The 25,179-nt window shown below is 37.3% G+C and overlaps 2 protein-coding genes across 3 annotated transcripts in view; one reads left to right on the forward strand and one right to left on the reverse strand.

Moving 5' to 3' along the window:
* Positions 1–25,179, reverse strand: part of kif20a (kinesin family member 20A) — a 57,916-nt gene that overhangs the window by 21,244 nt on the left and 11,493 nt on the right. The window contains exons 16-19 of one of the 2 annotated variants that reach the window (XM_048167073.1): positions 24,313–24,562; positions 24,099–24,190; positions 19,439–19,576; positions 14,713–15,726 (exon numbers count right to left, since the gene is read on the reverse strand). The exons of the other annotated variant lie outside the window; for it this stretch is intronic. Coding sequence (XP_048023030.1) covers positions 15,379–15,726; positions 19,439–19,576; positions 24,099–24,190; positions 24,313–24,562 — 828 coding nt within the window. The 3' untranslated portion in view covers positions 14,713–15,378. Of the gene's footprint in view, positions 1–14,712; positions 15,727–19,438; positions 19,577–24,098; positions 24,191–24,312; positions 24,563–25,179 lie in introns of those variants that run through there. 2 annotated transcript variants of the gene reach the window in all.
* LOC125253210 (cell division cycle protein 23 homolog) lies at positions 39–14,717 on the forward strand. Its single transcript, XM_048167076.1, has 16 exons — positions 39–194; positions 896–968; positions 1,202–1,339; positions 1,434–1,476; positions 1,556–1,661; positions 4,915–5,047; positions 5,161–5,338; positions 6,504–6,601; positions 7,910–7,991; positions 9,997–10,150; positions 11,527–11,646; positions 11,732–11,807; positions 11,902–11,963; positions 12,059–12,137; positions 12,268–12,387; positions 14,399–14,717. The coding sequence occupies exons 1-16, from the start codon at positions 85–87 to the stop codon at positions 14,564–14,566; spliced, it is 1,740 nt and encodes a 579-aa protein (XP_048023033.1). The 5' UTR covers positions 39–84; the 3' UTR covers positions 14,567–14,717.

Consider the following 25,179-nt stretch of genomic DNA (forward strand, 5'->3'; position numbering starts at 1 on the left):
AGTACGAAAAAGGTCTTCTTTGATCCATCACTGACCAATCAGCTCTTGCGCTGTGCTTGCGTCAGCATGACGTATTTATGAAAAATGGCGGCTACCCGCAGCAGCGAGTTTGGTGACTTGGTTCAAATTAAAAAGCAACTTATTTCTATTATAGCGCAGTGCAAGGAAAGAGGACTCGTCCACAGCGTGAAATGGTAAGAGCAGTTATATTTATAATTCAACACATATCAAGAATACAGCCAGTTATTTAATTGCACGGTCTTATTGGGTGACAGTTAGTTAGCATGACAGCTAACACAATGGAATAAACAGAAATTATGGCTGTATCTTTAAATCCTACATAGATAGTGTTTCTGCACATGATTTAGGCGCGTCTATAACATGTTCGCCTTTCATACAGTAACATCTACCATGGTAATACCTTGTTGTTTGACGTACCGTTGTAATACAGTGGTACCTTTAACAGTAATACAACTAACGTTATATTCTTTGAAAGACCTTGGTGTACCATGTAAAGACTAAATATGACAGTCATTCAGCACCATAGTAAATAAATAATATAGTATTACCATGGTACAGGACGAGTAGATGATAACGAAATTTACTGTATGCTTCACCGTTCAACGCTGTGCTGTATGTTGTGTTTTATATTGTATTGTGCTGTTTGATATATTGTGTTATTTAATAATGTATTTATTTATTGTCTACAATTTACAGTATATATTGCTAAATGTTTACCTAATGTATCCTGTTAGTTTACACACACACACACACACACACACACACATGTGTGTAAATATATATATGTATATATGTATATATATATATGTGTGTTTTTATGTATTGCTCTGCAGTGTTTAAAAAGTTGACAATATACCTGTCATTTGTGTTCAAGGGCTTCTGAACTGGCATTTTCTTTGGATCCCCTTCCTCTGAATGAGATCCCTCCACCACCGGAGCTAACTGAGGTCAGTCTGGAGTCTCTTTGTCTGGTGTAGTTATGTTTGTCATGTCTGTGATAGTGAGAATTTCTGTCGTTTCTGGTATAAAACAGTTGAGAGCTGGCTATAAGATGTTTTCAGAGCACGAAGAAATTGTTAAATGTGTATTGAGACGCATGTTGATAAAAGGTGTAGACGATAATCTGTTTTGCCTGAAGACATGCAATTGTAAACATTGACTGTCTTTCCCTTTCTTCCAGGAGGACGCCCAAGATTTGGATGCTCTTTGTCTGGCAAAATCATATTTTGACCTGAAGGAATATGATCGAGCTGCATATTTTCTCAGAGGCTGCCGGAGTCAGAAAGCATATTTCCTGTATATGTATTCACGCTACCTGGTAAGATGTTTCAGTATTGTTTTGTAAATGTTTTCTATCTCTTCTCTTTGGGGTTGAAATGTGGAAGAACCTAAATACTTTTTCATTCTCTCAGTCAGGGGAAAAGAAGAAAGATGACGAGACAGTTGATAGCCTTGGTAAGAGAAACATTTTAAACCGATCCTCCAGTACAGATGGTCTCCACTGCTCCTATCATAAGCATGTATTTGGTTGCAGGTCCATTGGAAAAGGGTCAGGTCCGAAACGAAGCCCTGCGAGAACTTCGGGTGGAATTGAGCAAAAAACATAGCGCAGGAGAGCTGGATGGATTTGCGCTTTATCTGTATGTATCAAATGTAACGCTATACAAGTAACTCGAGTTATTTAATCAGATTACTTTTTTTCAAGTAATTATTAAATTAACGCATTACTTTTAAAGGGGTCATGAACTGTTGTTGTTTTATAATGTTTTCTGATCTGCACTTATAATGTTAGTATGCTTTTTACATCAAAAATTGACAAAAATTTGAAAAAAAGGCATTTTTTTCTACCCTAAATTTTAGCCCTCTTTTTTGAACGCTCTGTTTTAAGGGGTGTGTCTGCTGTGAGACTTCAGTGTAAACGCCCACTGCTGTGATTGGCTAACATCTTTAGTAGCACTTAGTATCTTTTTTTTTTTTATGATTTGTACTTTGTTTGTACCACATTTGTCTGCAAATAAGATAATCAATTATGTACTTGACATATAAACAGCCAACTTTTAGCACGTTTTAACTATTACAGCTCTCAAGGTGAACTAATCGTGAAAAGTGTTGATTATAGCATTACATTTAGATCTATGGCATTATATTTAGATCGTGCCATAAGAGTTTGCAGTGATGAGCATTGTAGCCGGTCACAGACATGCTGTTGATCGCATGAAAGCAGCGATCTCATCGTTGCAACTCAATTTCTGCACACTACGAATGCTTTCATCATAACAGTGCAAATGCAATGTAACTAAGAGATTTGTTGAATAAAATGTGAGTTTTGGTGCAAGTCCAGGGGCCCGTTTCAATAAGGAGGTTCAACCAACTCTTGAGTTAAAACTTGAACTCTGAGTTGACTTACCCTGAAATGGGAAACTCTTGAGTTTTCGGTTTCAGAACAGCTGAATTGAGTTGAACTAATATTCATTTTCATGGTATCCCACATGCAAAAAAAGAAGAAAAAAAAAATAATAATTTAACAGGATGCAATAATAAGAGTGTAAATGATTTTATCATTATTAAATACTCGTTAGGCAATTTACTTCCACTTTTAGAACATTTTCTTCATTTTTATTGAAAATAAATGCCTTTCTGATGTGATAAGTGAGAATGGCGAGCTCGGCAGAAGGCGGATTCGAACCCAGTCAATCGCATCACAGGTTAATTCTCCGTGCCCAACACACTACCGCCTACACCACTGCAGCCACGAGAATGTGTGTTAATTTTAACCTGGTCTGACATTTAAATGTGCGCTTAGTAATAGATATTCCAAATAATCTTGTTTTTTGTTTGCATTAAGATTATTTTTATTACCACACTGGCAGATATTGATAAATTTACTTCAGTAAAATGCACTTAATTTAGATCCCCCAGGAGACAAGACTAAATATCTTATATCATTTTCTTATATGCAAAATCCATCTTGATTTAAGAATTTTTAGATATTTGTACTTGAAATAGGACAAAAAATACTCAGTAAGAAAAGCATTTTTGTAGTGTGAATGAATGAATGAACTATTTATACATCACTTGCACTTTAAAAAGGGGGAGGAGACCGAAGGAAACTCTGGGCTTACCGGAGAAAACCTGCTCCTGACCAGGTTAGGTTCACAGATTAAGTTACCATGGTAACTGACTCTGAGTATAAGTTACCTCTCTTTCAAAAACAGGCTTGACTTACCCTGCTTTCTCGGGTTTGACATACCTCCCATTCCGAAACAGAAAACCCAGAGTTTTCACTTAACCTCCTTTCTGAAATGGGCCCCAGAACTCAGTCACTGATAAACTTGCGTTGTTTGATTGACAACTCCAGCGATTGTAAAGGGAGCGTTCTTTGATTACTTGTTTCTAATTTAATCACTGTTTAAATAACAGATTATTGTCTTCCTATTAAGAGAAACAATGTGAAGTTGACCGTTTAGTCACTGCTTTGATTTACTGACACATAGACAAACAACATCTGACTGCACATGAATCATTACATATCAGATCAAGCATTAGAATTAACACAGTTACTTACATGTTGTTGCATTACTGTCAAGTCCATATCATAAAAGTCTGTTTGCAAAGCCTGCACCGAAATGCGATTGATTTACCAAAGAATCGAATACAAATAAATAATGCTCAACTGAGACATTCACATTGTTGAAAATAAAAAACCATATTCCTTGCGTTAGGATCCTTTGAAAGGTAATGTTATTTTTAGTTGTGTATCGCTCTTCTCTCCTCGTCATCTCAATAAAACACGCCAGTGCAGAGGCGGCGCTTCATAAATGGGCACATTCTGGGACGAGTCGTTCGCTGGGCCTGGTGTCAATAAAAGCTTTTATTGGACTAACAAAGAAGTTTTCAGTTCTGAAACTTACAGAATATTCATAGAGTACGATGACCTCATATATCAAAAGCTCAAGGAAAAGTTGATTTCTCAATTCATGACCCCTTTAAATTTACAACAGAATATTGGAGTTTCTTTTTCAATTAAGTAACTCAAGTTAGTCGATTTTCCCATTTATTGACTGATTCCTCTTTTCCCCATGTTGAAATCCTGATTGAGTCCTGATTAAGGTGCAGAGGTGTTGTGTGCGCTGTGTAAACATGATGATTATTGTACTTCTAGACTAAATGTGAGCATACATTTACTCATCTCGCTTGCACAAAACCAGATTCAGTATTCCTCAAAATGAATAAAATCCATCAACTGCAAACCTGCAATAATTAAATATGTTAAATAATACAAATTACTTTATTAACCAATGTTTTTGCTGCTGACCTTCAATGATCCAGTTCAAACATACTAATAAGCAAAAATGACTTTAGATAAACATCACATTTGTGTTTCTTTTTCTTTTTTCTTTTTTTTTTTGTATTGCTGAAGTTTGTGTTGAACTTTCTTTTCCTTCATCCCATTCTTCTGTAACGGCAGCACAACCGAAAGGTTTGTTTGAGCTGCGCCCACTACTGTAAGGCTTGAATTTACATTTCCTTCAGCCTGAGGCTTATTCATTTCACTTTTGGTGTGAAAGGCTTTTACATTTGCATATAGCCCAGGTGAGGAAAAGTAATGCAAAAGTAATGTAACACATTACTTTACATAAAAAGTAACTAAAACACACAATGAGTTACTTTTTTTTTTTTTTTTTTTTTTTTTAAATAAGAAACGCATCACCTTTAAAAGTAACTTTCCATAACACTGGTATCAAATTGGTTCTCAAATGGTGAGTTGTGACCCCAAAAAATGGGTCGCAGGTCTGGTTTCCAAATAGTAGAAAAATATTTGAGAAAAACTGAAAAAACGAGATCTAGGACTGCTTGTTAACTTTTTGTTAATCTAATCATGTTTTTCACCAGTTATGGGGTGGTTCTTCGGAAACTGGATTTGCTGAAGGAGGCAGTAGAGATCTTTGTAACTGCGACACACGCTCTCCCTCTGCACTGGGGATCATGGCTGGAGCTCTGCAATCTCATCACCAACATTGAAATGGTATGTCTTTTTCCCAGCCAACTGTGCTCTGTCATGCTTTACAGTTCATTGCAAGTACACTGAAGTAGACTCTCAAACATACTGAAATAGCTTCTCTGTTTTGTCTTTCTCAGCTGAAGTCCCTGTCTCTGCCAGACTGCTGGGTGAGGGATTTCTTCATGGCACACATGTACACTGAACTGCAGATGATCAAAGAGGCGCTGCAGAAATATCAGAGCCTTATGGAAGCAGGATTTGCCAAGAGCACCTACATCATCTCCCAGATCGCCGTGGCTTACCATAACATACGAGGTGACCGTTATTTGCAGCAAACAGCAAATTATATATCCCTAAATCAGGAAATTCTTTTATGCTTTTACTGATTAAGCATATTACTACCTTTTGCCTTTTTTCCAGATTTTAAAATAATAATTATATTAAAATGTATAATAATTAGTACGGACAAAATTAACGTGATTTATTTTTTCAGTTTAACGTTAAAAATATTTAACGCAATTAATGCAGCATCCCTTTTTTCTTTCATAACTTGGCGAGCGTGATATGATCACACTCTTATTCATGCAAATGCTTTTAAACCGTTCAAGCACCACAAGACAAACAAGAACACACTGTCTGCGAATGTCGTGATGTCTGTCATTAATGTTAATCAAAGAACAAAAGTAACAGAAATTTGTTGCTTTAATAAGGATTAATCTGTATTCAATTTATAATTTATGCAGTGAAGACTGTACAGTGTTTGTGTTTGATATTCAATTTCTGTATATTTCCTATCTATTGGACAGATAGGAAGGCTACAGGTAAATATGACACTTATAGCTTTCAGTTATACTGTGCTGCTGATTGTCTATAATTAATGTTTTTTTTTTTTTATTATTGTTTTTTTTTTTATCAATTTCATAGACATCAGTACCAGTATTAGTATCAGCAAACTGGCCTTCATTCATAAAAAGATGCCATTAAACAAATATTTAAAATATACTGTCTTTAAGTTGTTTCTACATTAATTTGGAGAGTAACTGTAAAATTATTACAATATAAAAATATTAAAAACTCCAATGTAACTTTTTAATTGTGATTAATTACAGAAATTGTTTTTGATTAATTAGTTAAAAAAAGTAATCAATTGACAGCACTAATAATAATATAGTATAAACAATGTGTAATTGCTATATTATAATTTTAATAAATAATATAATTATAATATAATACACTTGTAGTTAACTGTCAACAAATGGATCCTTATTGTAAAGTGTATAAAGTTGTATCTATTAATTTTTAGTGGACCTGAGCAAACATTGACAATGAACAGTTGAATTTGTATTAACTAATGTTAAAAAACATGAATAAATTCTGTAACAAATGTATTGCTCATTGATAGTAAATCTTACTTAATGCATTATCTAACATTAACTAATGGGACCTTATTGTTAAGTGTTGCCAATTTTTCTTTTCCCAGATATTGATCAAGCCTTATATCTGTTTAATGAACTCCGGGAACAGGATCCTTTTCGCATCGAAAACATGGACACCTTCTCCAACTTGCTTTATGTCAGGGTAAGAAACCGCTGATCAGGGGTTTAAAGTTGGCCTGAAATGAAAATTCACCCTATCTATTTTCTAAATTTATGTTCTAAATGTTATTGAAAGTGATATGTATATATGTGCTGATATGTAAATGTTTTAGTCATGATGTTATAACTTGATCTTCCAGTGAAAACGACAGACTTTTCTCTGTTGACATGCGCAGGACTTTCATATTGTGCCTTTAACACTAAATGCACTATGAAGTGATTTTCTATCATTTCTAATCAGGCAAAGAATAGAGTGCTCATACAAAGTTGTCTCAGCCAATGGAATAGCTTTTGGGTCCAAGGGGATTGGACTGTGCTGGAAGATCTTGCAGGATATCAGAACCATATGTGACCCTGGACCACGGTAAAGACTAGAAGGGATACAGCTACGGACACTGGGCATGTGCAAAATTAATATTAGGTAATTTAATTACTGTATTTGCATTATTGTAAGGGTAGGTTTAGGGTTGGGGTAGGTGTAGTCGTTAATATAACACAACCTGATAAGTAGCAAATTAATTTACTGTTATTTTATCCTGAAATTTTGCCTCACTTCTAGCCGTTGCTGTATCCCTACTAGAGACAACCTTGGACCACAAAACCAGTCATGGGGTCAGTTTTTTTTTTTTTTTTTACATCATCTGAAAGCTGAATAAATATGCTCTCCGTTGATGTATGGTTTGTTAGGAAAGGACAGTGCGTTTATATGCACGCTCTTAAGCCGATTATGCTTAACAAGCCGACAACGAACGTGGTCATGTAAACGCGGTAACCCATTTTCGTTTATAGGAGTTGTGAGTTATCAACTTACAGGTGTGACTATGACTATTTGAAAATCAAAAAAATCAAAATATTGAGGAAATCATCTTTAAAGTAATCCAAATGAAGTCCTTATCAGTGCATATCCACTCACAAAAATATATTTTTGATATTTATCGTAGGAAACTTACAAAATATCTTCATGGAACATCATGAAAATATCATATTCAATCACATCAATATTATACTAATGATTTTTGACATAAAAGAAAAATAATTTTGACCCATACAGTGTGTTGTTGGCTATTGCTACAAATATACCCGTGCTACTTATGACTGGTTTTGTGGTTCCGGGTCACATGGTTTTTGGGTCAGATTATATTACAGTAAAATATTAATGATGGATTATCTGCTGATATTATATCAAACAATGAAAAATACAGGATAATATGAAAATGCAAGTAGAAATGAGCACCAGTTGTAGTAGATAATATTGTGTTAATTTCCTCTGTTTGTTTGTCTTATTTTTCAGAGCATGAAGCCGGAGCTCAGTTATCTGGCCCATAATCTGGTGGAGATAGATAAGTACAGAGTGGAAACATGCTGTGTCATAGGTGAGGATGAGAAAGAGCAGTGAATCGAGTCAGTTTGATTTGAGAATTCTAAATGAACTATGGTTAGTCACTGTACATGTGGACATGTCAGACAAACTCTTACTGTCTAAGTGTGCGATTCTTAGGGGGGGATGTGAAGTAGACACAATGTCGTGTCGATGGTCATGGTTAAGTCTGGTTAAGTGACACTATGGTCCATATCGGTATCAGTGATCTGGACAGGTGGTTTTCCAAGGAAGTGCTTGTGTATAAAACTGATACAGTTTTGGTAAGGCAATAGTATATAGTAAAAATAGTCTGGGGCAGTCGTAGCCTAATGGTTAACAAGTCAGACTGGTAACCTGAAGGTTGCAGGTTCAACTATCAATACCGACAGGAAATGACTGAGGTGCCCTTGAGCTTGGCACCTAACCCCCAATCGTTCCCTGGGTGCCACAGCAAAAATGACTGCCCGCTGCTCCTGGTGTGTGTCCACTAGTGATGAGCGGATTGCAGTTATTATATTCGGGGGCACTGTGAATAATCCACGAGTAGAGTAATAAAAAATAACATTCCAATTCTGTGTTCCAATACTTGTGAATGTAATGATTAGGGCTGAACAATTTATCACGATTAAACTGCACGCGATTTGGCAAAGGCTGCGATTATTTTATGCACAGCTTGTCAGAGCGGTACGGCTCTGTGATCAGTGGTAAATGCTTCTCCATCTGAAAGCCAGAGGGCGCTCTTGCTTGCGCAGAAACTGCAAATAGAGCAACTCCTAGTGGACATTATATAGAACACATAGGGAAAAACCTACATGAGAAATTGCTTAATAGCCCAACAGTTTAAACTAAAATATACACAAAATCTACATCAAAATCTACCAAAATCTAATCAGCCTTTGCTGGGGCTAAATGTATTTAATGACTTGTTTGTGTTCGGAAAGTTGCAGTGACGGAAACAATGACATTCCAATTTAAGCTTGAAGGGAGTAAAGCTTCTAATTTTGCCAAAGAAGACCTTGATGCTTAAAGGGTTAGTTCACCCAAAAATGAAAATTCTATCATTAATTACTCACCCTCATGTCGTTCCACACCCATAAGACAAAAACAAAATAATGACTTTATCTAGTGATGGGCGATTTCAAAACACTGCTTCATGAAGCTTTGAAAATTTACAAATCTTTTGTTTTGAGTCAGTGGTTTGGAGTGTGAATCAAACTGCCAAAGTCACCTGATTTCAGTAAACAAAGCTTCATTATGTCATGTGTTTCATTATGTCAGTGTTTCGAAATTTCAGTGGATCACCACTGGGTTGCGTGACTTTGTCAGTTTGATACACGCTCCAAACCACTGATTCGAAACAAAAGATTCATAAAGCTTCAAAGCTTCATGAAGCAGTGTTTTGAAATTGCCCATCACTAGATATTGTGGAATAAAGTCATTATTATTTTTTTATTTTTTTTGGCACACAAAAAGTATTCTCGTCGCTTCATAACATTTAAGGTTGAACCACTGTAGTCACATGAACTGTTTTAAATATGTCTTTAGTAGCTTTCTGGGCATTGAAAGTGTTAATTATCTTGCTGGCAATGGAGGCCTCACTGAGCCATCAGATTTTATCAAAAATATCTTAATTTGTGTTCTGAAGATGAACGAAGGTCTTACGGGTGTGGAACAACATGAGGGTGAGTAATTAATTACAGAATTTTCATTTTTGGGTGAACTAACCCTTTAACACTGAGAATTTAAATAACTAGTGTGTGATGGTCGGGTGCGCATATCTAAATCAGAGAAAATCAGAGGTGCAGGTGGGTGGCAGGTGGATGACAAATTTTAAAAAGTGGATTCTGCTCCTAATGTGTGTGCACTAACTTGGATGGGTTAAATGCAGAGGACAAATTCCAATTATGGTTTGCCATACTTGGCCTTCACATGTCACTTTCATAATATATCCTTGAAATTGAGCAACATCAGCCATAAAGTCACTTCTGAAAACGGTTTGTTTTGTTGTGTGCTCACAGGTAACTACTACAGTCTGCGGTCTCAGCATGAGAAAGCCGCCCTGTATTTCCAGCGTGCTCTGAAGCTGAATCCACGCTGTCTGGGGGCCTGGACCCTCATGGGTCATGAGTACATGGAGATGAAAAACACATCCGCTGCCATTCAGGCCTACAGGTACCAGGGGTGTTTTTTCCATATTTATATGGATTTTTGTATTTTCTGACCTGAGAAGTATGACGTGAATTGCGTACATCCGAGAAAAAAAATCGACTGCGGGGTACTTGGCGTTACTGTATGATGATGACTGTAGAATGATTGAAATCACGAAATTGGCTTAAACAATTATTAAATAAACTGCAAAATGTTATATTTTCGAATAATTTCATGCACGGATTGCTTCTGACAGCGCCTCCAAGCTTGCGGCACCATTTGCATGTTAGCCAAGGTTCAAAGTGCCAAATGCGAGTAAAAGTCATGGTTGAACCGGTGTTATGCGCCAGTTGCCTGGTAACTTTTTATGAATCTTGACATTGCATGGTTTTAAGAATGCAATATGGCTTAGTGCAATCATCAAATCGCGACACTTATGATGTAATTATATAAATATATAGTCTGATGCACTGCATGTTTCAGAGCAAAGCCAAAGCACAGCACTGTGTTTATGTTCAGTTTTGATTCACAGTAAATACGACAAGTGCTGTGTGTTTGAGTTGCTTATAATTTGCATTTGGGAATGCAACTAGTGCAACCATCTTCCCAAATTTGTAATGAGAATCATTTATAAATCCATTGTTGTCAACAAAGAAAAGCATTAAGATCTCCCTGCAATTTAACGCCAAAATAAAAGCTCAGTGGTTTAACGTTTGAAAGCAAAGTGGGCGGGCAAAGCACAGAAAGGGGAGGTAACCTTTCCCCTTATGAAGACATATAGCGAAGATTCCAGATTGGGTCGTCTGAGCTTTCATTTTCTCAAACGCGAAGCAAATCACCCAGTGCTCGGTTTACATCCATCGCCTTTTCTAGCCACTGGGGTACCATATGCAGGCTAGGGGAACTCATATTAATGTTAAAAAACCTCATAAAGTGAAATTTTCATGCCATGGGACCTTTAAAGGCCTTTGCAGGTGTTTTGAGTTAATTAGCTGATTAGAGTGTGGCACCAGGGGTCTTCAATATTGAACCTTTTCACAATATTCTAATTTTCTGAGATACTGAATTTGGGATTTTCCTTAGTTGTCAGATATAATCATCAAAATTAAAGGAAATAAACATTTGAAATATATCAGTCTGTGTGTAATGAATGAATATAATATACAAGTTTCACTTTTTGAATGGAATTAGTGAAATAAATCAACTTTTTGATGATATTCTATGACCAGCACCTGTATGTGTGTGTTATTAATATAATACTAATCATACAAAATAAAATTTAAAGGAAAAAAAAATATATATATAATATATATTTTTGACCAGAAAATCATACTGAAGTCATGTTAAGAAGTGCTACATTTTTAGTCTACAAGTTTAATACATTCTCTCTTGTCTGTTAGACATGCAATTGAAGTGAACAAAAGGGACTACCGGGCCTGGTACGGACTCGGACAGACCTACGAGATCCTCAAAATGCCTTTCTACTCGCTCTACTACTACAGGAAGGCCCATCAACTCAGGTGAGTGCATCATGTACATGAATCATTTAGTCCGTTTAATGCAATATCGACCCGAGAAAGTTCACTAATGCTGTGTTTGTATCAGGCCTAATGACTCGCGGATGCTCGTAGCTCTTGGTGAATGTTACGAGAAACTGTCTCAGCAAGTTGAGGCCAAAAAGGTAAATGGTTATGATTATTCAGCATAGATCATTTCCTCTCAGAATGTGAGTTTGTGGTCCAGTGATTCTATCATCTTTGTTTTTGTGGGTTCAGTGTTACTGGAGGGCTTATTCTGTTGGGGATGTGGAGAGAATGGCTCTTCTAAAGCTGGCAAAGTGAGTGAGGTTTTGTTCAGGATGTTAGTGTGAGTAGTAATGGCCGTAGTGGTGTTGTTAGCCATTTTGGTGAAATGGCGTGTGTTTGTTTTTAGGCTTCACGAACAACTGAATGAATCAGACGATGCTGCACAGTGCTACATAATCTACATCCAGGATATTTTCTCATGTGGTGTAAGTTACTGGATTTCCAAGTTTTTGCACATCATGCACATTAACATTAAAATCTGATTTGATGTTAAAGTGGCACAGATGTCGTTAGTCACGTTTAGACTGATCAGATGTGTGTTTTCTGTGATCTCAGGAGCAGCTGGAGCATGCTGAGGTGAGCACTGCTCTGCGTTATCTAGGCCAGTACTACTTCAAGAACAAACTTTACGATGAGGCGTCTCTCTGCGCTCAGCGCTGCTGCGACTATAACGACGTGAGTTGCTTTTGACCAATCCACTCAAGTCTTCCTGTCATCAGTTCATTAAACTATTATTTCAGACGTATTAACTCTAGCTAGATAATGAAGTGCAGAATTTGATGTTGACTTGAGAAAGCCTAGCCAGAAATGAATTTTAATAAGCTTTAAGTCTGCAGGTTTAAAGTATTTTTAAGATTGAAGTGGTTTTAAATAGGGCTGTTTAACGTGTCCAGTTTAACACATTAAAAATATTTAATGCAATTAATGCAGCATCTGTTCTTTTACGCCATCCACATTATATGATCACGCTATCATTCATTCAGCGTGATAAGATTAAAAAAAAAGAATTTAAAGGATTCGTTCACTTTCAAATGAAAATTAGCCCAAGCTTTTCTCAGCCTCAAGCCATCTGAGGTGTATATGACTTTCTTCTTTCTGACGAACACAATCGGAAAAATATTAATAAATATCCTGACGCATCCGAGCTTTATAATGGCAGTGAACAGGGGTCACTAAACGAGTATTACTGAAGAAAGTGCTTCCATCCACATCCATCCATCATAAATATGTGCTCCACACAGTTCCGGGGGTTAATAAAGTCCTTCTGAAGTGAAGTGATGTGTTTGTGTAAAAAAAAAAAAAAAAAATCCATATTTTCCGCCAGAACGCCTTCCATATTAAAGTTACGAAGAAAGTGTAAACTGATGTTGCGTCAGTTACACTTTTTCCGTAAGTTGAATAGGGAAGGCGTAGGGTGTAGCGTAAGCTTTTTGAACTGAAAGAGTTTTACACTTTCTTTGTACGTTGAATACAAAGGCGGTCTGGCGGAAGCTAGATATTTTACTTGTTACATTTTTTCTTTTACACAAACACATCGCTTCACTTCAGAAGGCATTTATTAACCCCCCGGAGCCGTGTGGAGTACACGTTTATGATGGATGGATGTGGATGGAAGCACTTTCTTCAGCTCATACTTGTGACCCCTGTTCACTGCCATTATAAAACTTGGATGCTTCAGGATATTATTTCTTCACAGGTTGTTTTCATCAGAAAGAAGAGTCATATACACCTAGGATGGCTTGAGGATGAGTAAAACTTGGGTTAATTTTTATTTGAAAGTGAACTAATCCTTTAAGTGGGACATATGAAAATCTGACTTTTTCCATGTTTAAGTGTTATAATCGGGTGCATCTACCAACCCAGAAAACGTGAAAAAGGACAACCCAGTAACTTTGTTTTGGCAAGTCTTTCTCTGCAAGCATGTGAAAAAACGAGCTGCTCAGATTTCACTCCCCTTGTGACGTAGGAAGGGGATCATCTTATAATATTACCGCCTCTTAATCTTCACGTTTCCACCCACGACGTTAAGTTAAGCATGCTAACTGTTATGTCATTGGCTGCATAGAACACTATTTAGAGTCACGTTAGCTTGGATAGCTGGCAAGCTTATTGCTAAAAAAAAAAGGAGCGTTTTTGTCAGAGCGATATTTTGGAAAAACTATTTAACCATTCACAGCATTTGAAAGCAATCATAAACTTTAGCCTGGTGTGTATGGCTCTGAGTGGGTGTTCATATGAGTTTCACACAAAAGAGGAACATGACAGCACATGCTAGTCGATTGAGTTGAATCAAATTCACAGTAGATAAATGTATCCACTAATTATTCAGAAACATCCAGTTTCATTCTAAAAGTCAAAACTTCTTCCCGGCCTCTCCATCAGTTTCCGACTCCGATTTGAACAATGTAAGGTTGAACACGGTTACTGACAATCCTCATTTTGGCTGCGTGAGATTCTCCAGCTTTAAGGCAACAGTTATCAGGACGTGCACATTGGTTATATCCTACAGCAAGGACTACTATACCCTTTAGTCTACCAATTTCTGGTCATTTATTTCCTCTTTGTAGCTGTTCAATATAGAATATTTGGAGCTTGAGTTCTCACCTGCACTCACTATAAACTCAAGCTCCACCTCTGCATCAAAGCTTACACAAGTCAAACTTGTTTGCTAATTATTGCTTTTCAGGCCCGTGAGGAAGGCAAGGCTTTGTTAAGACAAATCTCTGCGGTGCGGGAGCAAGGAGAGCCTTCATCTACAGACTTGTCTTTACCCTGCGTCTTCAACCCGCTGTCCAACAACACCACACCAGTTAGGAGGGTATCACCACTCGATCTGTCGTCCGTTACACCCTAACACATTTGGGTCGTTTTTTCCACTTTGACATACTTTAAATTTTGATACTGAGAGTAACATCAGTTCATATCTTTACTTACACATATGCCTCATTGTAAATAACTGCTTGTACAGACAAAGGTGGTGTTAAATAAAATGCTAAAACATTAAAGTTGAATGTTTTATTACAAAATAAAACATTTTGATTATACAGTGGAGGGAAAACACATTCAAAAGTGACAAACCATAAAACAAACATCAAGCAAAATGTGCAAAAGAGTAGCTAATGCAAGAATGTAGTGCTTAAATCTGTGCATTTGGCCACTTACAAATATGAAAGGAAGAAGGAAAAAAAACTTGTATGCTTATTTGGTGACAATAACACTGAATTCCTAAAGAATCACTCCCAAACTTCAAAAGAAAGCAGCAAGCATGACTTTAAAATGAACTAACAAAGCATGGAATGGACCAAGGTTATGCTCAGATTTATGTATCTTATACATTTGGGAAACACATGGAATGCAGGTTTAATTTTATCTTTGTCTTGTATTTACAGTTTGATTTGGTTTGCATAATACATGTTTAAAATAAAAAAACACATGTAGAAACAGTAAATGACAGTAGTACATGACCATGCTTTTACAATGAAAAACCTTGAGCACAAATATAAATGCCCATAAAATGTTTTCAGAAAAAAAGAATCACTCTTATCAAAATAAGGCCCATTTGTGTATCAACAAGGCCGCGTGATTATATTAAAAGATGACTTGTCTAAAAACAGAAATCTAAAGACTGAAAACCAAGAAGCTTTTATATCTCCCAGTGTAAAGCTCTTAATATTTGAATCTGAGCTGGATGGGAGTGGATGGAGGAGAGGGCTGCCGTGTGCGCAACACACGGGCGTATGGCGTGGTGACTTCGGCTCGCTGCCGGGTCTGTCGCGAGGGGGTCTTTGAGGGTGTGCGGGAGGGGAACAGCGAGCGGAAGAAGGCTCGTTTTTCAGGAGGCTGGTTTTCCACATAAGCTACCGCTACCCCGCAGCCCCTCTTTTTGCAGGAGCCGGGTGCCATGGGAGGCTGAGGCGGCTGTGTTCTCTGATATTGTGCAAGCATCTCGTCTTTCTTGCGTAGTTCTGCTTTGACCAGCTGCAGGCTGGTGTGCAGCTCCACCAGCATTTGGTCCTACAGATGAAGAAAACAGGGAGGAGAGGGCAGCGAACAGGGTTAGAGAGGCCAGAGGGCAAAAGGTGAGGTGGAAACTGGAATTAACTGTCATTAATTCTTTTCAAATCACACCTATTAGATAAATATATGGTTAAAGTCAGGAACATCCAAAAGAGGGTTTAGAACCAGAAACAACATGTTAGTAAATTAAGAGGAAGTAGTTTAGATTAGAAAAAGGGTTGCGTGTGAATCTTGTGCATCATTCACATGTCATTGTTTGGATTTTGTTCTTAGTAAATATGACCAAAGTCTAAATTAGAGTGAAAGGGGTTAAAGAGAGAATGTAGGGAGAAACAAAGAGGGAAAGGTGTTGATGTGGTACAGACTAACTCTCCAGGCAGACATGTCAACTTGAATAATAGGGCTGGGTTTAAATAAATAAATAATAATTTGATTCCTCTATTTTAATCTTTTCTCATTTTTATGAACCGATATGGATTCTTAAATCCCAAGATTTGATCTTCTAGTCCAAGCTGTTTTCAGTTGATGAATGAACAGAAACATTGTAGCACTCCTCCCATCCAATAATCACAATTAAGCTTTGTGCCGTTTGATATGAAAAAGTCTCAAATTTTAATTCCGGTCCATTATGAAATTCAAACAATTTGGCACTTCTCTTAAAGTGGGCGTGACAGATCGCTGAAGCGCTTCAGTTCAAGCGAAGCAGCAGCGTGGAGTGCACATGAACTTAATTGATCATCTCTTCCTCTTTACTACTATTTACAGCAGCTAATGAATAAATGAACATCTGAAGGTACAGTATATCTTACTGAAATCCATATCATGTCACGTTATCGTTCAATTAGGCTGTGTGTTCACCAAAGTGTTTTTAGCCAGATGATAGGCAGGAGTCTTACTAGTTATCTCATTTCACAGATAGTTTGTTTCTATATAAAAATGTTGAATACAGTGTTGAAAGTATTTGCTCTGGCTCTTTATTTTAATTATTTTGTTCCGTTATTATGCTTGTTGTTGCCATCTGTTGACGTTCTACAAGCAGAATGTGGCGGTTGGTTTGTGTGGTATTTGTCCTGCCCCTCCCCCTCTGTGATTGGACGACTGTGTACAAAGTAACAGTGATGAGCACTGTTTTTTACCAAAAGTTGAACATTCTTCAACTCGAGACGACCGGTAAAAAACGTTGAGTGCTCAGCATGAAATAGACGCTCAGCACCTCGTTATGCTCCTGCCTTTTTAAAAACGTGGCGCTCCAATTGAAAAAAAATACGCCAGCCGCGGGGGAAAAACGCTTTGGTAGACACACGGATGTAGTGTTTTGACTGCTAAAAGATGTAAATAAAACAGCTTGTAAACAATGTCACTTAATGTTACATTTGCCACACAAAAGTTATTCATGTTAGTCAGCTAGAAAAGTTAACTCTAGAGAGGAGCATTTTGCTAAATATATGCACTACATAGTACATATTTTTTTTTTATTATTTTTTTTTTTCTTCAATATTTAATGTTTGAATAAATCAGACAAGTTATGACAGCCACCATTTAAATGTTTATGTTTCTTATATTTCTTAAATTACACAAGCAACTTTATATAATATTAAAGTGTTTGTATACATAGTCAATTTTAACCTTCAGTATTATAGCAATGTAGTACCAACTCACTCCCTGTATAGTTTACAGCATTAGTTGAGATTTTTTTCCTTGAGGAAATTTGCCATGTACTGTACCTGATACATATCGAAATTAATCGATATCAAATCAAGTTGAATCTAAATCGAATTGCAAGCTTGTGAATTGAAACTAAAATTTGTCTCAATACCCAGCCCTATTGAATACCCTGATTAACAGCAAAAAAACAAAAAACAATTACTTTTTCTTTTTTACTACAACAATCTAATGTAAGTGAACTCAAAATCACAGCTAAAATTAAAGGGCCCCTAACTAATGATGGCTAATTATGCCATTCAGTTTTGTCATATAGCCAGCAGGCGGGCATTAAAGGTGCTACAGAGGATGTTTTGTTTTATACATTTTTGCAATATTACTTGAAACTGTCTTTACTAACTGATAAAAGACTATTAGGTGCACTGAAAGGAATAATATTAATATACATCATCGGTGCACAAGGTAGGGCCTTAAAATCATCAGTCAATCATTTACACGATCATCGCATAAACGATTGGCCCTCTGGCATGTCAATCACTGCCATGACATTCCTTGTGAGAGACGTGCGCGGCTGCGCGCTCCAGTAACTTTCCACACTCCACAGGCGCCGCATGCAATGTTTTTGTCAGGAGACAGGAGTAACAACTGCAGATAATGAGTTACCTGCGGTGAGTCCGACATAATGAATCCACTAACACGACACAGCGAATGCCGGTGGTAAACACTCGTGTTCCAATACTCATGCACGAGTTTTGGGAGGCGTTCCCTCGAAATGAGCTGTGAAGGAGGGGGTTGTTCTTACGCATGCGCTCATTTAAAAAACTCACTAACAGTCTTTGGTTTCTCAGTCAACGAAAAGATCCTCTGTAGCACCTTTAAGCAAATGTTTCATGGTGACATGGTGCTGACTACAGACGTTTCAGGCTGTTGTTTCTGTTAGAGTTTAACTCCCTTTAGTAAGGACTTTGAGCCCTGCAACTAGAGCCCGACCGATATTATCGGCCGATATGAGCTAATTGCATTTAAATCGGCATCGGCGTTTATAACGGCCGATGAAACATGAGAAACAGAGTCTCATGCTTCACTCATGTTATGAGTGTTGCATAGTTTGCCCACCAGAGGGAGCTCTGCAACTCCCCAGTTGACAACAGCGCCAGAAATCCACTACAGAAGAAAGTATTGTTGTACTCTTTTGACGGCGAGTCTGTCGTTCGTCACGTGAAATGATTGTAGATTTAGTTCATACACTGTATATAAAAACAGTGTGGTAGTTCTAGCTAACGGTCCTATCATTATCACTTCTAAATATTCTGTAACATCACTTACAGCCGCTAATGCATTGCTATATTAGATTACCCACAAAGCTAATACCATGTTTATCAGTGGAAGAGCGCGAACGTTAATAAGAGGTCAAACTATAACGTTAGCGTTTAACTTATTCTAAATATATCTGCAGTGTTTCCCATTTAACTTATTTTAATTTTATTTTCAATTCATTGACATGGTTTTGTGGAATATTGAATTTGTTTGGTATAGCTCTTTTACTTTAACTTTAGTATTATAATTTATTTACAGTACACACACAGACTGTTAAAACCAGCTTCAACTGGAAGTAAGTAAAACTGTTAAATGTTTAAAACCAGACTGTTTTTTGATCATTAAAAAATATATACTTTTGATGTGCAATTGTTTAGTCATTGAGACTGTAATCTAAGGCTTTTTTTTTTACATAATCCCTTCTGGAAAATGGTATACAGCCCACATACATAGAACAGGCAGATATTTTGCTATTGAATGTTGTGTAAGTGTAGTTTATAGGAAATGGGTCTAATATCCAGTTTATTTTCAAAATCAAAATATCGGCTTATAAATCGGCTCTTTTTGAGTTAATATCGGCATCGGCCCCCAAAAATCCATATCGGTCGGGCTCTACCTGCAACACTGCAGATTGTTTACATACACAAACATCTACATTACACATTTATTAAAAAAAAAAAAAAAAAAAAAGAAGCATAATAGGTGCCCTTTAAAAGTAAATGTTCATTACCTGTTTGGCCAGTTTGCTGTCTGCTGAGGAGAGAGCGTGACGGAGTTTCTCTCCATCCGTGTTGCGGCAGCATGCTCTTTCTCCTGACTGCAGCTTGATGCCCAACGTCTGAAGCTCCATCCGCAGCTGCTTCAGGTTCTACACACAAAACACAAACACACTCATAATGCAGTCCCATATATGGGATACTCCATTTTTCCCTTTCATGTATAGCAGAAAAAAGAACACAATCATGTAAATAGTCAACGGTGGAGAATTAGATTTTGTACCATCAAGCGCCCCCTGGAGGAAGACATCAGAGGGACTTTGTCTACAATAGGAACAGTTATTAGCTAGCAACATTTCCACTCAATGTACTATCAATGAACATGAAATTATAAATTCAATAGAAATGTATTAAAAACACTTACTTTAAGTACATTTTACTAGTAGGCTAAAATATTTCAGTCATTATTATCTTGGCAGGTTTAAGTGAAGACATTTGAATTTCTGTGCTATATATGACAATAGTATCAAATGAAATGGTGAAATGCAAAAGAGCAGCAGCTCTGGAGATGAAGTTCATGTGGACTGTCCCAGACAGGGAGACTACAATAACAGAAAACACCACAAGCATCACGTGTGCTTGAGTACGTGCAGTTGGCCAAACTGCGCCACTCTTTGACTCCGAGGCCCTGTTTATGCCTGGTATTAAAATGCGCTTCCTGTGGCCTGTTGTATAAAGCTAGCTAAACAAACTCTGAGCTTTCAGAGTAGGTTTAGAGTTGACAAATCCATATAAATCCAACCTGATTTAAATCAGGTTCAGCAGTCTCACAACACTCTGTATAAACTTTCTCTAACTCAGGATTGATCCAGAGTTTGTGATTAACTCTGAAGTGTGTGCACCTGAAAGTGTGAAATGTGCGGCAAACAGCCAATCACACGGAACATGCAGAGCATCAGTTTGATCACTTCTTGCGAGAGAGATGGCGTAATACACTTCTCTTCTAAAGATTAAGAGATCATTATGAAAAAAATATAAATGAAATTAAATGCATTTACAAGGCAGGAATAAACACTGCTGTTGCAGCAAAAGTTTGAGAAGGCAGCTGAAAGACAATCTCTGACTATATCAATGCATGTCAATCAAATAAACAGGCCTAATCATTTTTATAGGTTCACAAAGAACTCAAATGAAATACACGTAAGCTTAATTTGTTTAAAAGCTTTATATATTAATGCATGCATTATGTTTGTATTAATTTAAAAGCAAAGTGTAATATTATTTGTCAATTAATATAATTATATGAATATATTACATGAATTATACATAATTATTCATTTAATATAAATATAATAAATAGCAGCAAAAGATGAGCAATTTTGTCTCTAAATTTCTTTCACTCTAAACTGCTTTAATTTAGAGTGAGATACAGGGGGAATGGCTTTATTGTATCAGATGTGTGTCACTTTGCTCTCAGCTGGTTGGTCCAGATCTTGGTCTGAGATCTCTAAAGCCAGGGACACACCTAACGATTAGCTGAAACATTCTAAGACTGAACTGAACACACATACAGCGATTGTTTCCTTCGACTGGAGCCGATTTATATACTTACACATGGAATTTGAACACCGACTGTAATCGCAGACTGAACGCAACTGGCTCTGACTGGACGCGTTTGAGCGCGATCAGTCATAAGTATCAATTTACATTCATAATCGGCCTTACAATCGTTAAGTGTGTGCGCGGCTTAAGGGTGCGTTCACACTTGTAGTTCGGTTTATTTGGTTCATTTGGTCCGGACCAAAAAAAAAAAAAAAAAAACCATTTAATCCTGGTCCGATTAGCATTCAGATTGGCAATTTTAACACCGAACCAAAAGATAACGAACCTAAAGGAATAGGGATACATTCACAACCTGATTGGTCGGATTTTATGACGTATTGCCTATTTTGAGATGGAACGTACCGAAACATCCAAAACAATGCTTGTATTGCTGAGGTAAATGCGCTTGTTGTGTGTGCGTAGGGCTGGGCGATATATCGCATGCGATTGTCACTCGCATTTCGTCAGTAAAGCCAGTTCCCTGATTACCGCTAAATCGCCATCACCTGCTTTCAAATGGAGCGGCATTTAATAGACAGAGCCGTAGTTCACTGACAAGCGACGCAATATCGCGTTCATTATCGAAGGCGATTCATCTGCGATAATGAACACGATATTGCATGGCTTATCAGTGAACTACGGCTCTGTCTATTAAATGCCGCTCCATTTGAAAGCAGGTGATGCCGATTTAGCGGTAATCAGGGAACCGGCTTTACTGACGAAATGCGAGTGACAATTGCATGCGATATATCGCCGAGCCCTATGTGTGCGTAGCCTGCATATGATGGTATTCATGTGATGGCTCCAGCTGGGAACTCGTGAAGAGCTTATAAAACGTCAAAACAGTGGCGGGAATCCCTCCGTCACACACACAAATGATCTGCTGCGTGGAGATGCACGTCTGATGTCTGTGATGGGCAAACTCATGACTAGACTTGTGCCTATATTTGGTAATGTGATATATCGCGATAATGAATATGCACGATATTGTTATCGTGGGTATTTCAAAATACCTTAAATAATCATGGTTCTCAATCTTCCTTGTTATAATGCATTTAAGAATACTTTCCCAATCAACCGTATAAAATGCACAACACCGCTGTATTCTGCGTCAAAAGAACACGTGCTCATGTAAACAAGCCCAACGTGCAGAAGCAGCACATGGTGGAACGAGTGAAGGAGACGCGCTGAATGAAAGTGCTCGTTCACTCTCTGACAGCAGAGGGCGCTGATGGAACAGCAGCATGCAACGGTTACCTCGGAAACCACATAAACAAAGCAACTGCGCTAGTGAAGTTTTTAAAATGCCTCAAACATATATTTTAATCTGGACTACAACATGCCCTAATGATTAGAAATGTTCTGATTATTTGTTATTGTTCAGTAAAACGTTTGAGACACACGGCTTCATTAGTTAACATGTTAATTCATTAAACTGACAATGAAAAATACTTATAAAGCATTAATTATTCTTAGTTAATGTAATTTCTTAGTTACTGTTTAATATCATTACTAGAAATCAAACAGAACTTATTTAATGGGCCTGAAATTATCAGTTGTATTTCTTAACTAACATTAACAAAACACCCTAACCCAGAATAAAAGCTGCTCTGGAGCAGGTTAGCCGTGTAATGCAAGTAACCAATGCAATGAACACCGCTAAAAACCAATCCACCTTCTTGAGCCCCAAAAAAACAACAGAGTTTTCTCAAACTAATCTCAAACTTAACTGGGTAGCAACTGAAACCGGCTTCATGCAACAGGACACCGATGTTTTACACTGCATTCACACGGGGCATCGGCGTCAATGTTTGAAGGAGGGCGTATCTGAAGCTTGGTGCTGACGAGACCGTCATAGTGACAACAGCCAATCACGTTACTTTCTGGTGCTTGCATGGAACGCTAATGGCTAGTGTCTGCACTAGGGTATTTGCATAAGGTGATCTGATTAGCTAATGTCTGCATTAGTGCTTGAAAAGTTGAAAATTTTTCAACTTCTGCCACAAGCAATGCTAGTGAAAAGATGCACAGGAACCCACAATTCAGATCAGCAACAAATGACATCACCCAAAGTAAATGAGAAGCTTTAATGCCGACATCCCATGTGAATGCACTGTTAAATTTCCGTTAAATTTGTCCACTTTCAACCACTTCTGTCCTGCTTTCTTGAAGAGGAGGGTCTATGGGCAGGTAAATGTATGGGCTTTTTTTTTTTTTCCAATCTAATGGACAAAATAAGCTTTTGCAATTTACATAGGAACGAGGAAAAATATACGGAGAGCAGCAGCTTTCGTTTCTGCTCTGAGAGCCACAAAAATCACGTCGAATGCGGTGACTGTGTGTTAGAAATCAGGAATGGTGAGAACATTATTAGCTAAAGACCTAAGTTTGGTTTGAAGACAAAAAACAAAACGAGCACCAAGTTTAAATCCCGTCTGGCTAGAGCACTTCCCATGTTCACACATTAGGTCAGTTGTGGTCAACACATTCTAACCACATGAGCGTTTACACTTATGAAAGCAACCCGGTCAAATGAGTTTGACTACTTCTGCAAGTGGTTAAAAGTGGACAAGCTCAAAATGTTTTAGACCCCGTTTACACCTGTATTTAGCGTCGCCAACTTGTGATCCGAATCAACCAAAACACATCTTAATAACAGGTGTAAACAGGGCCACAGAAACCTTGTGGTTTAATAATCTCAAACTAGTACATTTCATGATTTGATTAGTTGTACAGCCCTGCTGTTGATTATTCCAGAATTTGTCAAATTCCTTGAAGCAGTCACATCAGCAAAATTTTGCAGGGAAAAAAAAAAGGTTCATTGTCTAGAGCGTAGCGATGCACAAAGCGCCACTCATGTAGAAACCAAGCATCTTTCTGCTGGTCAACACAGCGAATTTGAGTGGATTCCTATTGAAATGACTGGATTTTGTATGCAAAATTTTGCAGAGTAACAATAAATGTGACTGCACCTCAGTAGTTCATACAGTCAGTTACATGGCAAAACCATTGAAAAAAATCATAACAAAATTAAACAGTCTAGCACATCCAATGAGAAACGAAAGCACTGACCCTCTGACCCTCCTCCAGTTTCCTCTCAGCTGTAGTTGTCAGGTTGCCCGTGATGCCCGTCAGTGGGAGGTTCTCCTGGAAACGCTTCAGTTCTAAAGAAGAGTGTAGATTTAGTTGTAGAAACGTGCAGTCAGGTAAATAGATTTTTTAACTTGTAAAATTGAGTCTTTAAACGGTTACCTGAAAATTATCCAATGTCAAATGCAAAACTTACCAAGTGTTTTCAGGCGCAGTTCTGTTTGTTTCAGGTCCAGCTCAGCTTTGCACTGTTCCAGCTCGGCTTTACACTGCATGAGCTCCACGCTCTCATGATCCGTGTCTCGCTTGTGTGTTGAAGCCAAGCGCCGTGAGCGCCGGGGACCGTTGACATCACTCAGAGGTGGGAAAACAGGAGCTGGGGCAATATTACCCTCCTCCTTTTCCTTAAGAGCAGCAGTAAGCTCTCTGATCTCATCATCTCGCTCCTTCAAGAAATGATAAAATCAAAACTAAAATCACATCTTTTAATTTATCCTCTATCAGTATAGTAATAACATCAGCTTTGGAAACAATAGTGTTCGCTCACACTGTTGTATTTAAAAACAAATATATAAAAGTTAATATATATAGAATTTTGTAAGTGTTATTAACACTTGTTCAGCAACAATGAATTAAATTGTTCAAACTTACGGTTTTCAACACTGATAATAAGAAATGTTTATTGAGAAGTAAATCAGTATATTAGAATGATTTCTGAAGGTTTATGTGACAATTTATAAAAATTCAGCTTTGCATCACAGGAATAAATTACATTAAGGTAATTTTTTTTTTCTATTTTAACATTTTTTTTTATTTTTTTAAATACCACAATATTAATGTTTTTGTGTTTTTGATCAGTCTTGGTTGCATTAGAGACTTTTAATTTTGTAAGTTTTTTTTTAATTTTTAAAGTGATTTTAAGTAAAAGTATTACTTAAAATCTTGCATTGCTTTTTTTATTTATTTTTTGTCAAAGTGCTACACATGATGAAATATTTTATCTATCCTATAGAAAACAATTGTAGAATTAGTTTGCTTACTATAAAAGCCAGAAGTGTTTTAA

This window comes from Megalobrama amblycephala, linkage group LG18, assembly GCF_018812025.1.
Source record: "Megalobrama amblycephala isolate DHTTF-2021 linkage group LG18, ASM1881202v1, whole genome shotgun sequence".
NCBI lineage: Eukaryota > Metazoa > Chordata > Actinopteri > Cypriniformes > Xenocyprididae > Megalobrama > Megalobrama amblycephala.

Excerpts from the sequence above, each read along its gene's own strand:
- LOC125253210 (XM_048167076.1), top strand. The coding sequence starts at position 85 with ATGGCGGCTACCCGCAGCAGCGAGTTTGGTGACTTGGTTCAAATTAAA. Across the intron at positions 195-895 it reads CTCGTCCACAGCGTGAAATG|GGCTTCTGAACTGGCATTTT; the intron begins GTAAGAGCAGTT and ends TTTGTGTTCAAG. Across the intron at positions 11,964-12,058 it reads GCTCTTCTAAAGCTGGCAAA|GCTTCACGAACAACTGAATG; the intron begins GTGAGTGAGGTT and ends GTTTGTTTTTAG.